Source organism: Colobus angolensis, unplaced genomic scaffold, assembly GCF_000951035.1.
Source record: "Colobus angolensis palliatus isolate OR3802 unplaced genomic scaffold, Cang.pa_1.0 Scaffold11, whole genome shotgun sequence".
Classification (NCBI taxonomy): Eukaryota; Metazoa; Chordata; class Mammalia; order Primates; family Cercopithecidae; genus Colobus; species Colobus angolensis.
Window position 1 is genome coordinate 12,139,377 of NW_012112030.1, and position 14,785 is coordinate 12,154,161.

The 14,785-nt window shown below is 36.4% G+C and overlaps 1 protein-coding gene across 1 annotated transcript in view; it reads right to left on the reverse strand.

The window, feature by feature from the left end:
- Positions 1-14,785, reverse strand: part of SLC15A5 (solute carrier family 15, member 5) — a 91,962-nt gene that overhangs the window by 25,975 nt on the left and 51,202 nt on the right. Inside the window, exons 6-7 of the mRNA XM_011954503.1 lie at positions 9,760-9,948; positions 2,320-2,451 (exon numbers count right to left, since the gene is read on the reverse strand). Coding sequence (XP_011809893.1) covers positions 2,320-2,451; positions 9,760-9,948 — 321 coding nt within the window. The remainder of the gene's footprint in view (positions 1-2,319; positions 2,452-9,759; positions 9,949-14,785) is intronic.

Sequence of the window (14,785 nt, forward strand, 5' to 3'; positions counted from 1 at the left end):
TCTCCTGCCTCAGCCTCCCGAGTAGCTGGGACTACAGGCACCCACCACCTTGCCTGGCTAGTTTGGCATTATTCTTATATTGATGCGGGTAGTGCATACCTGAGGATGAAGGAAGCTCCACATTTGGAACCCTCCCAGACCTTGTTCCATGTGCCTCTCTCTTTAGCTCATTCTGATTTGTATTCTCTGGCCATAATAAACTGTAATTATAAGTATTGTACTTTTCTAACTTCTCTGAATCATTCTAGCAAATTATCATACCTGAGGGAGTCTGTGGGGATCCCCACATTTATAGACAGCTTGTCAGAGGTGATGACAGCCCTAGGAATCTCCAAACTTGTGGCTAGTACCTAAAGTGTGGGTAGTGGCCAAGTGTGGTGGCTCACACCTGTAATTCCAGCACTTTGGGAGTCTGAGGCGGGCGGATCACGAGGTCAAGAGATCAAGACCATCCTGGCCAATATGGTGAAACCCCATCTCTACTAAAAACACAAAAATTAGCTGGGTGTGGTGGCAGGCGCCTGTAGTCCCAGCTGCCCAGGAAGCTGAGGCAGGAGAATTGCTTGAACCTGGTAGGTGGAGGTTACAGTGAGCCGAGATCGTGCCACTGCACTCCAGCCTGGGTGACAAGAGTGAGACTCTATCTGAAAAAAAAAAGAAGTGAGGGTAGACTTGGAGAGAACTTAGCCAAGGATGTTTGGTCTAACTCTGGGTAAGTTGCTTAAGCATGCATATGAAACATTTAAATTTATATAAAAGATAAACTAGTAGCAATATTTGACTTTACAGTTCTTCATGTATATGTCAAATGTGATTTGATTCTAGAAATTTTGTTTCAGCAAATTTTTGGAAATATCTTCGCTGAGTAACATAAAGAAAGGAAACACATTCAACACTGAAAATGTTTCAGGTGTGAATATATGTTAAGAGTTTGCAAGATTATCTTACAAAATCTTAATGCCAGTGCTTTGTCTCTAGCTTATGTACAAAGAATCTGAGCACTAGAGAAGTCAACAACTTGCCGCCATTCACACAGTTAGCTATCGCAGTTTGAATTTGAGTTATTTGAGAACTGGACCATATCTTACACAATTCCATGTAGCACACGACCTAGTATGTAGTAAATACTCAACACACAGTTCATCTTAATTTTCTCAGATAACTGAGGAAAGGGCAGAGGGTGACCTCATCAGTCATCGATCAAGGATTAGTAGGTTTCTCCCCAAGAACTCTGCTATTATATGTATCATTGACTTTCTCACTTTTAATTTCATTGCTTACTTGTACCCCTGGAAATTTCCTGAGGGCTTGCAAGTGTTTATTTTGCTTGCCATGGTATCACCAGTGTCCGATATGGTGCCTGGAACAGAGTGGGTCCTTGATAAATATTTTTTGAATGGAGATTTAGTGTTAAAAGGAGTGTCTCATTCATAGAAGTTGATTTTTTCCATGGTTTGAAAGCAGGTAAATTAAATTTGTTTGTTATAAGAGAATAGAAATTAACACTTTCTTTACATCATTTTCAGTGTACAACTATAAGTATTTTTGAAAGTAGAGAATACATTTGTGATAATTTCCATAAAATAAGCAAACATACATTAAAATTAAATTAAAACTATATTAACATTTTAGAACAAAATTTCAAAAGTCCGGATTTAAAATACAGCCAAAGTCATTTCACTGTGATGGCTGATCATTATTGTCATCCTGTCTGGCTGTTGCTTTTTCAACACATGCAACCAAAGAGTAGTTCTTTAAAATTTGCTTTAATCAAATATTTGCTTTAGTAGATACTTTAATGTTTCAAATAATGTTTGAATTTTTCAGATTAGTTGTTTCTCCTGACCAAAATCTCTACTGGGAAAATTTTTAAAATATCATTTATTATTCAATTCACAATTTCTCTTTGATTGCATAGACAAGAATTGTGGCAAATCATGAGAAAAAAAAGATCATTCAGGTACCCTATCCCCTATATTTACACAAGTCTTACTTTTTCTGAGGACTGTCTGTGCCAACTGTGAGGCATTATTGCATATGGCCTCATTGAAAGATCTAATAAGAATATAATGACCAGTTTGTTTTAAAATACACTAAGGACAGCATGACATTCTGTAATTACCTCCTCCTATCAAAAGAAAAACAATTCCCAGAAATTAATGAATACAGCAAGAGTGTATTTCCTATCTTAATTCTATCTTAATTGCAAAAGTGGATCAATTAAAAAAAGACTGGCAAAGCCCCTCTCTTAAGGTTTGGTCTCCCCGTTCCCTAATCATCAACTCAATGTATATAAGCATGCCACGAACCTATTTTTACCTTCTGAGATGAGATATACCAACTCCACCAGCAGTGCCCCTGTGAAACAGCCAAATCCATTGAACAGTGTCAGAAAATTCATGGAGGTTCCTCTGACGGTGCTTGGAACAAATCTGTATGATATTACGAAGACTGAGAGAAAAAGAGAGGTCAGAATTTAGAACTTTCTCCTGAAAACTCTTTCATAGAGACTGTTCAAATTGATGTTGATCGTATATCAAAGAAAATTTACTGATACAGTAAAAATTTGGGTTGGACTTTGTTAAGGTTATTATAGTAAGATACACTGTGATACAATTTACAGATGTCTTCAAGGAATAAAATATGACAAGATATACCTTGACCCAGCTACAAGGAGAATTTGATTACTTAGTAGTTGAGTGTCCTAATGTATTCACCCTAATTTCACTCCAAATTGAATATTTCTGATAAATTTTGGATTGAGGTGTGGCCTCTGTTAGATCATATGACAATCTATCAATTCTGTGATTCTGTGTAATTCATTAGATTCCTTATAGAAAACTTGTATAAAATTTGCATCAAGGTTAAGAGAATGGGCTCTGGAGTTGGACAAGATAGTATTGAAATACCATGGCAGCCATCTACTATCTCTGTGATTTTAGGTAAGTGACTTAAACTTTCCAAGCCTCAATGTCCTCCTCTATGAAATGGGAATAATATCATTATTCACTTGCAGAGGTGCTGGGACACTGACCTGCAATACTACATGTAAAGTGCTCAGTCCAATGCTGACTTGTAGGTCCTGAATAAGGGTTGGGCATTTTTGACAGTATTAATCTTATCAAACTGAGTAGCTTCTACTCTACAAAGCCCTTAATATGCATTATCTCACTTCAGGAGAGGTGCTCAGAGAGACAATAGCCTAAGCATTGGGTCTCCAAAGTGGTTATCTTTCCTTCCCAAGTCATTTTTTGGGTGCCAGTAATGATGGTAACAAGACATTAAAAAAAACACAAAAAAATTTTTTTTAAATTTTCAATTGAAAAAATAGCTTTCTTTTGAAATCAGAATAGATGAAAATAAGTATATGAGACTTTGTACACACCATATAAACATAATATATTAAAATGCATGACAATCTTAGGGATATGTCTTAAAATATTTGATGTTTATTGTAATATGATATTTGGGATTGCTTCAAAATTATACAATAAGAAGGAAAAAAGATGTGAATGAGAGTAGAGATGAAACAAGTTTTGGCTGTGAATTGAAAATTACTGATTCTAGAAGATGGATGCAGGAGAGTTTATTATACTAATCTCTAATACAATGTGTGCCAAAAAATTTGTAAGGAAATACACCGAATAATATTAACAGTCTTAGCTTTGAGTGCTTGAATTACTGGATTTCTAATATTCCTCTTACCCTTTTGTGCCTTGCAAATCTTTCCACAATGAAATCATCAATAAAGAAAAGTGATGATAGAAAACAGATGTGCAGTCATGCGTGGCTTAATAATGGAGATATGTCCAGAGAAATGTGTCATTAGGTGATTTTGTTGTCGTGCAAACATTGTCGAGTGTACTTACACAAACCTATCTGGTCTAGCCTACTACACTACACACCTGTGCTACATGGGCAGCCTGTCACTCCTAAGCAGTGAATCTGTACAGCATGTGACTGTACTGAATACTGTTGGCAATTAGAGGACAGTGGTAAGTATTTGTGAATCTTAACATATCTAAACACAGAAATAGTGCAGTAAAATATGATAGTATAATCTTATGAAACCACCGTCATACACCAGATCCGTCATTGATCAAAATGTTGTTACGTGTTGCATAACTGTACTGTAAACACTAAACCTTTAGTTTCCTTCTCTATGAGAAGTAAGAGATCTTATTATCTCCTCCTGCTCCTCTCTGGAATACTTACCCCTGTGTTTTTTGTTTGTAATACTTTGCCACAGCAAAACTCTGCATTTACCAGAACTGTTCCATGATCTTACTGACACATGATGTAAATGTATTAATGCTCCTTCCTTCGTTAATGTAAAATTTGTTTTACTTTCGGTGTGTCCTCCACATGTTTTGATTTATTTATCCCATCAACATTTAAAGGAGTCCCGCTTTGTGCTTCAGGAAAGTGGGGAGTGCTGGAACTGATAGGTGGGAAAAGGCATCAGTTTAATCTTTCCTGGACTTTAAACTCTGCAGCAGAAACAGCACATTATTTAATACAAAGGGCAGTGCTAAATGCGCACTTTTCCCACAGATGCTGATTGGAGATGAAGATAATAATGGTGATAGGTAAAATACTGTGGAGAAGGGCTTCAAATATTGGTGGCAAGGTAACACAGCTCTTTGTGTAGTACCAATCACCAGCAGGAGCCTTGGAATATTTTCAGAAAGGTCCAAATAGGAGTATGAGAGGAAGCCTGAATAGGCTTGTAAACTTTCCTTTCCATAAGTACAAGGAGACAAGCAATGAGCAGAAAGAGTAAATAGGCCTATTTTTTTCACTAAGAAAAAGCAGAACATACAAGCCCATTATTACCTTGCTAGTTAATTATTAATCCTATGCTTTTCTCTTGCTAGAACTTCTGGTATGGTATATAATTCATGAATACACTTTGCCAGCTCTCTGCCTGCTGGTTAATCTCTCTTTGGTGTCATTTTAGTCGTTTTTGAAAACCTCCAGTTCCCTTTTATAGGACTTAGCTTTTCAAGTCCTCGATTCTTCATTTTTAGGCATCTACTTGCATGTTCTGATCTTTTGAAACTTTAGTGATCATCAATTTGATTTTTTTTTTTAGGCCCCCAGATATTCCTTTTAGCCCATTACAATGTAGATAATATCAACAAGTCTGTCACTATTCTAAAGTTCTCATTTTACTATGAAAACACAATAAAAAATATTCAATGTGTATGTGAAAGCTGGTCTTCTTGCCAATGAGCGCTAAAAATGTGCCTCTAGGTAGTAGCTGGTTAGTGCTTGCAAAGATGCCACATCACAGCATATGCGGAATCTTCAAAATATAGGGCCATAACCACCTTCCTAAGGCACTTGGTACTGGGGACTTATTGCTGGAAATTTCTTTTACTCTAGTAGTTGTTAAGCAGTTGAAATGTGTTTATTTTGTTTGGTGAAAAGTTATTTTGAACATGTGGAGAAGAAGTACCACAGTCCCAGAAAATGGAACTTTATCCTGTTGCCATTTTTAGACCGTTATATCTCCCTTAACTCTAAAAATACTTCAGCTTTCAACCTTATATTATCAGATTATATCATCTACTTCTCTTTCATGCTGTCATCTGCCAATCTATAGGACATTTTCCTCTTTTTCATAAAGTTGTCAGTTCCTCTCTCATTGTCATACTCTCTGGTACTACTCCTGCCTTAATGCTTGGCAATTTTACTATACGTATAGATCATCCTTCCTACCTTCCATCCTTTCAATCTTGGTTGTCCAGTTCCTTGACCTCCAATGTCCTTGATCTCCAATCTACCTTAACTTCCACTCCACTCACACCCAAGGTCATGACCTATGCCTTGTACCTCAGCCAGTGGTTGGCCAACTATGGTCAGGTAATATTCAGCTTGTCACCTATTTTAATAAAGTTTTATTGGAACACAGCCACACTCATTTATTATATGTTGTCTATGGCTGCTTTCGTACCACAATGACATAGTTGAGTAATTGTAACAGAGACTGGCCTGCAAAGCCATGTCTTGGATCAATAACTGTACCCACTCCATAATCACAATTTTGTGCACCCTTCTCTGATTATAGCCTTCTCTTCTTCCCAACTTACTCTCTACTACTTAACCACAGAAATGCTGTAAGCTCTACAATGGCAGAAATTTTTGTCTTATTTCTTTTAACTGATGTGTCTAAAGCTTTGAGAGCAGTATAGGCACATTGTAGACACCCACACAGTATTTTCTGAATAAACAAACTTAGGGTATGAGACAGATGAGATGTGCACTACTACAATTAAAACATAATTTGAAATGTTTTTTACTGCTTTTTTTTTCTAGCTCATCTCCAATGTATAACATGTCTTAGTAGGGTAGACTATGTCTACTGTCATTTATGGAGTAATTCACTGTGTTTCCTTGCTCAATGCCATCAATGTAGGACATTGTCAAAATTTTGAATCATGTATTTTTATTGTACCATATAGAAATAGCCATAGATGTCATCGATTTGTTTCTTCAAACAAAATGTATTTATTGATCACCTATTTTGTACATGCACTTTTTGGGAAGGAGAAACATACATTGACATCAGGAGTGTATATTCTTACAGTGCGAGGCAGGCAATACAAATATAAATAAAGTAATTTCAGATTCTGAAAAGAGCTATTTAAAAAAACCAGGGTAATTAAATGGAAAGTGATGGAATGGTCAAAGAAGCCCCTCCAAAGAGATGACCTTTGAGAAAGCTCAATAATGAGAAGAAGCCAGTCATTTGAAAACAGAGGAAAGGGAATTGTCAATAAAGGAAAAAGAAAGTAGAAAGGCCTTGGGGTAGACAGAAATCTGGCAACTTAGAAACACACACATTTCTGGGATGTGGTCAAGGGACAGAATGTAACCAAATGTAGATGGAACAACCCGCGGAGACCAAATAGTGTGGAACATTATTCACCATTGTGAATAATTTATCTCTAAAACCCTACTGTGGAATTTCAAGCAGGGAAACGATAGAACCTATGTTTTGAGAGCACCACAGCTGTTTTGAAGAGAATAGACTCACGGGGCAGGAGAGGAAGCAGGGAGAAAAGTTCAGAGGCTCTGGTCAAATTGGGGCTGGAGATGATGGTGTTGTAGGCCAGGAGGAGAACAAAGGGGATAGTGAGATGTGGCCAGATTTAAGTTCTATTTCAGAGTAAAAACGAGGACTTGCTGTTGGATTGGAGAGGAGGGGTGAGAGGAAAGAGACGGATCTAGGATGACTCAAGTGAGAGACAGTTCTGCTTACGCTGCCAGGTGGTTTATGGCAGAAAGAGCTGGGAACAGGACACCTGTACTTCTGTTCTAAGTCTGATACTATTAATTCATGTGAAACATGATAATAATATTAGGTTTGTGAAAAAGTAATTGCGGTTTTTGCCATTACTTTTAGTAATGATAACAACACATTATAACTGCTAATTATTGAATGCTGTCTATACACGGGGCACTATGGTTTTTGCTTTACATAAAATCTTCCACTTAGTCCTTTGAACCACTCCCTGTTTTATAGATGATGAGAAAAGCCCAGAAATGAGGAATGATTTTCCCAAACAGAGTTAGTCAGTGACAGAACTGGGTTTGAATTCAGGTCTGTCTGATTTTAAGACCATAGAGCCTAACCTCTATGCTGTACTGTCTCCCAGAAGGGTAATACTTGATTTTATAGTTCAAAATACTCTTTCATATTTTATGTCATCTGATTTTCAAGGAGTAGTCTCTCATTCCCATTGATTCTTACCCTATCAATGCTGTGATATAAAGAAGAATAAAATTATTTCTATTTTAAATATCAGAAAAATGAGGATTGGAGGTTAAATGAGTTCCCAAGTTTATGTAGGCAGTAATGGAAAAGCTAGATAGCAGATCAAATTCTTTTAGTCCCTGGCCCATGACCCCAACAGATGAGTCAAGTGACTTAGACCTCAGTTAGACCTGATTTCCTGAAGAGTAAATCAAGGAGTGGTGGAGCAAGTGATGTATAGTACATGAGCTGCCTTTTTCCCAGTCATTGCTTTTTCTGTACCTCTCTGGCTTCTGTAGGTTGAACCACTATTGCTAAGCTGGCTAACAATTTCCTCCACATAGTCACTAATTACCTTTACTCATTATTTACTCTAATCCAGCCCAGAAAATTGTGGCTGACTACTTCCAACACAGTTTTGGGAATAACATCAGAGAACATCACAAATTTTTGTGTAGTAGCATTGCTTTACACTTCTTTTGTCTTCCTTGCAATGTTGAACAGTGAGGTCCCCAGTATAAAATCACATAAAGTAACTTATGTATGCAAAATAGATGGAATGAAATGATATAAAATTATAAAAAGAAGTCTGAGACACACATATATATGAATATACTCCAACTTAATTTTATTTTCATTGTTTAATGAATTGCCTTGGTATCGTAAGTATGTATGTGTATAAATACATATTTATTAAATATTTATCTTTAAGGAGTTTGGAAACAACTTTGAAGATAATAGAATCATTGAAGATTGTAGACACAGATGGAATGGTTAGAATTGTTATAGATGGAATGGTTAGAATTGTTATTTAGGATGATTACTCTAAAATCCATGTGCCGGTTGATAGAATGGGAGAGATATTGGAGGTCAGAAGATAGTTAGAAGTTATAAAAATATTATCCATAAAGTATAATGGGGGCTTGAGTTACAATCAGGACTCCTACACGAAAATTTAAGGAGGATAGAAACAGATGTAATCAATTACACTGATAAAAATATGTACACACACATTACTGTATTGCAAGAAGCAACTGAAATACTGTGATAAATTGTAAAGTGGCTAGTTTAATTAATATAAGCAATCTAGATAATTCAGAAACCCTTGATATTTAATAAACTTATTTTGAACCTGTCTTATGAAACATTAGTGATCTCATTTAATCTAGTGTAATTTAATTCAAAGACATCAAGTTATCTGGAAAATTGGCTTAAATTTTCATTTAATTTGCATGTTTATATACTCTCAAAGAACATTAAGTGTCATTTTTGGAGGGATATATATGTGAGTTTTTTTGTTTTTTTTTTTTTCTTGAGATGGAGTCTCGCTCTGTCACCAGGCTAGAGTGCAGTGGCGCAATCTCGGCTCATTGCAACCTCCGCCTCCCAGGTTCAAGTGATTCTCCTGCCTCAGCCTCCCGAGTAGCTGGGACTACAGGCGCCTGCCACCACACCCGGCTAATTTTTTGTATTCTCTGTAGAGATGGGGTTTCACCATGTTGGCCAGGATGGTCTCGATCTCTTGACTTCGTGATCCACCCACCTCGGCCTCCCAAAGTGCTGGGATTACAGGCATGAGCCACCGGGCCCGGCCCTGTGAGTTTATCTATGAGTGAGAATGGGGAAGGTGAGAAGAGGGAAGGGAGAAGAGAAGAGAGTTTTCATCTTAGTGTTCTGGAGTTGTCTTCTGGGTTTTAGCAGAGGTTTTCCTCCTGTGGTGTGTCTGACAAAATGGTTATTGCCTTTAACCAGGTTAAAAATCTTTTGTTCCATCTGCATCCAGGCAGAATTGATAATTGTTCTGTGCATGGTAGAGGAATGAGGAGAAATGAAATGTTTGTGAAAATGAAAGGAATAGATAAATTTGCTTGAAGTGTTGTGGGAACTCTCTAGGGGGTGAATAGATGACCTACCACTTTAATTGTTCTGGTTGAGGTGATGTGTTTTGTGTAAAGGTTCAGTGCATTCTAACATTAGTTGAAAAAGTGTTTACTCACGAGCTGGGTTTGCCAGTGTTTCTGCCACTCCAAGTAAAACATACTGAAGAATCAGGTAGAAACAGGGCATGGAGGAAACAGTGAGAACTTTTCCTGAAAGGGGCTGCTCCACTGGAGGGAAATGTTTTCTCTGTATTTCAAAGAAGCCAGCTATCATCACAGACAATGCAGCAAAAAGATTTCCAGCAACTGAAGGAAAATAATGCAAAAGAAAAAAAAGTTAAAGGAAGAGCTAGAGATTCATGTAATAGGCTATAACATTTCTTACCCATTGACATTAGATGTTTCCTCAGCATTTGTTTGCCGTCGGGATATCCAGACTCCAGTGAACTGTGCTGTCCGGCCATCCAGTGCTTAGGCTCTGGCCTCCAAAAGGACTGAATTGACTTCCTATTCTTTGACTTCTGGCTTATAGGACCTCAGGTCAGTAATGTAACCTCATTATTACTTTCTCAACTCTAAGGCTGGATTAATGACGCTTACTTTGTAGGGTGCTTGTGACATTTACATAAGACAACTGATACCTGCTGGGGATTGGTTCCAAGACCCCAAAGACACCAAAATTCCTGCTGCTCAAGTCCATTATATAAAACAGCTTTGTATTTATTTGCACATAACCTACGCTCCTCTTCCCCTATTCCTTAAACCATTTCTAGGTTACTTATAATCCCTAATACAATGCAAATGGTATGTAAATAGTTGTTACACTATATTGTTTAGGGAATAATGACAAGAAAAAAAGTCTATACATGTTCAATACAGACGCAACCATCTATTTTTTATTCAAGGTTGGTTGAATCTGCAGATACAGATCCCTTGAATTAGTAGCAATTATTATTGAAGATAAAGCAATGTTTCAAAACTTTTATTCCCAGATAAGAGATATCATCCTAGATAACTTTCATAAAAAAGATATGAGTCAAAAATGATTTGGAGGAAGTTCAAATATAGAATTTTCTTTATATATAGTTTTAATTATTATTTTAAACATGTTTTTGACATAAACTTAAGGTATTATTGATCCTCAGTTGCCTGTCATTTCTCTGATTTTCACAGAGAAGGTAAAACAGCTATTAGAGAATTATGGACTAGAAACTTTGGTTTAGAAAAAAATTCTTAAAGAGGTAAATTAGCTAAGTGAAGAGTGTAAATGCAAACAATTATAGTAGTCAAACTCTTCCTTTAACTTTTAAGGAATTATCTAGAAGTTTTTTGTTGAAATTGAGTAGGGAATTTGTTACAGAGTCTATATCTACTCTAACCATTCCATTTCTCCATTTAGCATTCATATTACTGGACTTAATCCTGTCGTTAGAGTGGAGGCAAACTTTAACTTGATGGAATTTATTTGAAATTTACAGATAGTCACATTTTGCTAACTTGCATAAAATTTTAGATAAGGCAAAGCTTTCAATTCGGAAAAATCAATCTAATGTTTAAATAGCTTAGTGTTTGTTTTGGTTGATAGAGAAACTGGTAGGTAATTTTTCTGATTATATCTCAGAATTTAAATATATTCATAAAGACTGTACTTTCCAGGGTCCCCAAGAAATCAAAGGTGTAAAAAAGGAGGAAACCTCAATAAACTTCAGATCAAAAATTTGAGGAATTTTTAATTTATTACTATTTTAAATTAAGGCCTATAAAGGCTTATTCATAGTAAAGTAGAGATTTTGGTTCTGTAAACAGCTCACATAAAAAATAAACATTTCACATATTACCTGACATTAAGGCCAAATTCATTGTATAATCACATTTATCAAGATTATTGCACACATTACAAACTCATCAGAAAGAGTGCTAATATGTCAATTCAATTTAATATTTGCTCTGTTCCTGTTATATGCAAGATAGTATGCTCAGCACCGTGGGGGATAAAAGATGAAAAAAGTCCGTTCCATTGCAGACTCATATTCTATTGGGGAGCATCAGGAGAAGAACTTATTGCATTGCTAGTTGGAGAAGTGAGAGACATCATTTTATGCTTTTAAGAAAGAAGGGTTTCAATATGAAAAGGTGAAGGCAGCACACGTGGCATGAGCAAGGGGACAGTGTTGCGAGAGCATCAGACAGATTTTCAGGATGACGATATGCTCAAGTTATTCGGGAATCAAGGTAGACAATAGATTGGGGTCCGATCATAAGAAGCATTTAATACACTTTTAAGAAATTTGAAAATTACTCTGAAGATAAGAGAATGAAGATAATAGAATCATTGAAGATTTTAGACACAAGTGAAATGATTACAATTGTTATTTAGGATGATTACTCTAAAGGTCATGTGCTGGTTCATAGAATAGGAAAGATATTGGAGGTAGGAAGATAGAAGTGATAAAAATAATCTGGTAAAGTATAATGGGGGCGTAAGTTACAATCAGGGCTTTCACTTCAGGAAAATATAAGGAAGGTAGAAACATAAAATGCAATAGAGTGCACTGATAAAACCATAGCAACTGAAGCAAAGAGCAAGGAGGAAGCAGAAGTTAGTTGATGAATATGAATCCAGGTGACTGGAAAGATGGTAGTGGTAATATAAGTAAGAACCATAGTAGATATGGGAAAAACATGAATTTAATTTTGAGTTGAGTTGGAGGTACAAAGGGGTCATCTAAAGAGAAACAATCAGAAAACAATTGAAAATGTATCATAGCCCAGAAAATTGGGTGAATCAAGAGAGAAAAACAAATGAGTCATCTGATTAGAGTCGGAGTTTAGGGCCAGGTGAAACTGAAAGAGGACTGGGGAGGGACAGTAGAGAATATCTAAGCAGTGCCTTCAAACATGTTTGCATTTGGAGCAAGACAATGAAGTAAAACAGCTGAAAGCAAGGTCAGAAAGATAGGTCATGTGTAAGAAAAGGTTTCAAGGAGGAGGATATACAAAGTAGAACTTTTGATCTTTCTCTTTAATTCTTCTCCTTCACTCTTCTGATCTCTTTCTCATCTGTGGTCCCCTCTCTTCCCCCTACCTCCAAATACATCATTAAGTTCTGTAGATTTTGTTTCCAAAATACACTTGACCCTTGAACAACATGGGTTTGAACTGCTCAGGTACACTTATATGCAGGTTTTCTTCTACTTCTGCCACCTCTGAGACAGCAAGACCAACCTCTCCTCCTGCTCCTCCTCCTCAGCCTACTCAGTGTGAAGACAGTGAGGTTAAAGACCTCCGTGATGATCCACTTCCAGTTAATACAGAGTAAATATCTTTTCTCTTCTATATGATTTTCTTAATAACATTTTCTTCTCTGTAGCTGACTTTGTTATAAAGAATACACTATGTAATACATAAAACAAAAATATATATTGTTTAAGTTATTAATATGGCTTTCCATCAACAGTAGGATATTAGTAGTTAAGTTCGCCGGGGGTCAAAAGTTACACGTAATTTTTTTACTGTGTGGGGTTTGATGCTTCCAACCCCTGTGTTGTTCAAGGGTCAACTGTGTATTAGAAATCAGTTTGCTTCTATCCATAGCCACTGCCATCATTCCAGCCCAAGCCATTCTCATTTTTAACTCAGATGATGTGCAGTAGCGTATTAACTGGTCTTCCTGTTCCCACTCTTGGCCACCTCTAACCTATTAAGCACCGGGCAGCCAGGTTGAACTTATGTAAATGTAAATTGAATATTACTCCTCAGCTTAATTCCTTCTATGGGTGTCCACACAGTTAAGAAGAAATCCATAATTTTTAACATGGCCTGTGTGATCTTGCCTGTGCTTGTTACTCCAGTCTAATTGCCTGCTGCTTTCTACTGTCTAACCAGGTTTCAGCCACAGTAATCTTTGGCTTTCTTGAATATATTAAACTCTTTATTTTCCACCTTAGGGACTTTGATTTGCTCTTCACTCTGTCTGAAACTGTCCCCTGCTTTTTACCTGTCTAATGCCTCTTTGTCTTTTAGATATGTACTTTATAATCTAAATTAGATCCCATAACATCCATTTTTTTCACTATACTTACTACAATTTGAAATGAAATATTTTTAGTGTGTTCATTTGTACCATGTGTTTCAATTACTTAATTGGAAGATTCACAAGAATTGGATCTAAGTTTGTTTTGTTTATTAGTCTTTACTACCAAGAAAAGGGCCCAGGTTCACAGTAAGACACACACACGCATACACACACACACACACATACACAAACACACACACAAATAAATAAATGACCATATTTAATATTTTAAGAGATAGAGGATAAGAAAACATGTGACAAGTCAACTCTATTGAAGAATGGATTATCAGTTACCCTTTTACACTCAACAGGACTCCCATGATGAAATCAGAAAGCAAGGACTTGAACAACGAGTGGGTGGTGAGTATGTGCAAGTCGTGTCATCTAATCTTCTAAGAAGTTTGGTGTGCAGAAAAGGAGAAAGCTGCACAAATTGCTTAAGAAGTTAGCAGGATCACAGGAAGCTCTTTTATAAGATGTGAAAGGCTTAGTCATGTTTGTATAGATGGAAGAGGAGTCAATGGAGATGGGAAAAATTAAAGATATGTGAGAAAAAAATAATATAGAAACATCCTGAAGTAGGTGAGAGAGAGAAAAGGATTAGGAGCCCAAGTTTAATCCCAGCAAGGAAAGAATAAAGTTATCCTCTAAAGGAAAAGTAATGTATAGAACGTTTAGAATGCAGAGAATATTGACAAATAGAAAAGTGAATATGAGGACATATTTACCATATAATCTTATTCTTGCAATTTAGAGAGGCTAGTCACTTGGTGAGAGTGAGTAGATGGGAATGAAATTGAGAGGATAGAGGGGTAAGTTTCAACAACCACTGTTGATGAGTTTAAACTAAAGATAGAGTCTACAATAGAGCTGGTTGCTGAGGTTTGCAGCTTATTTTACTGAGCTCTTTTTTTTTTTTGTCCTAATAGTGCAAGAGCTGAACTATCCCAGAGAATAGAAGCACAATTTAATACTTGTCCCATAGGCTTTGCTTTTGACAATTAAAATGATGTTAAATTATTCAGTTTGTTTACAAAATTTAGATGAATTTTTAAATATTTACACCAG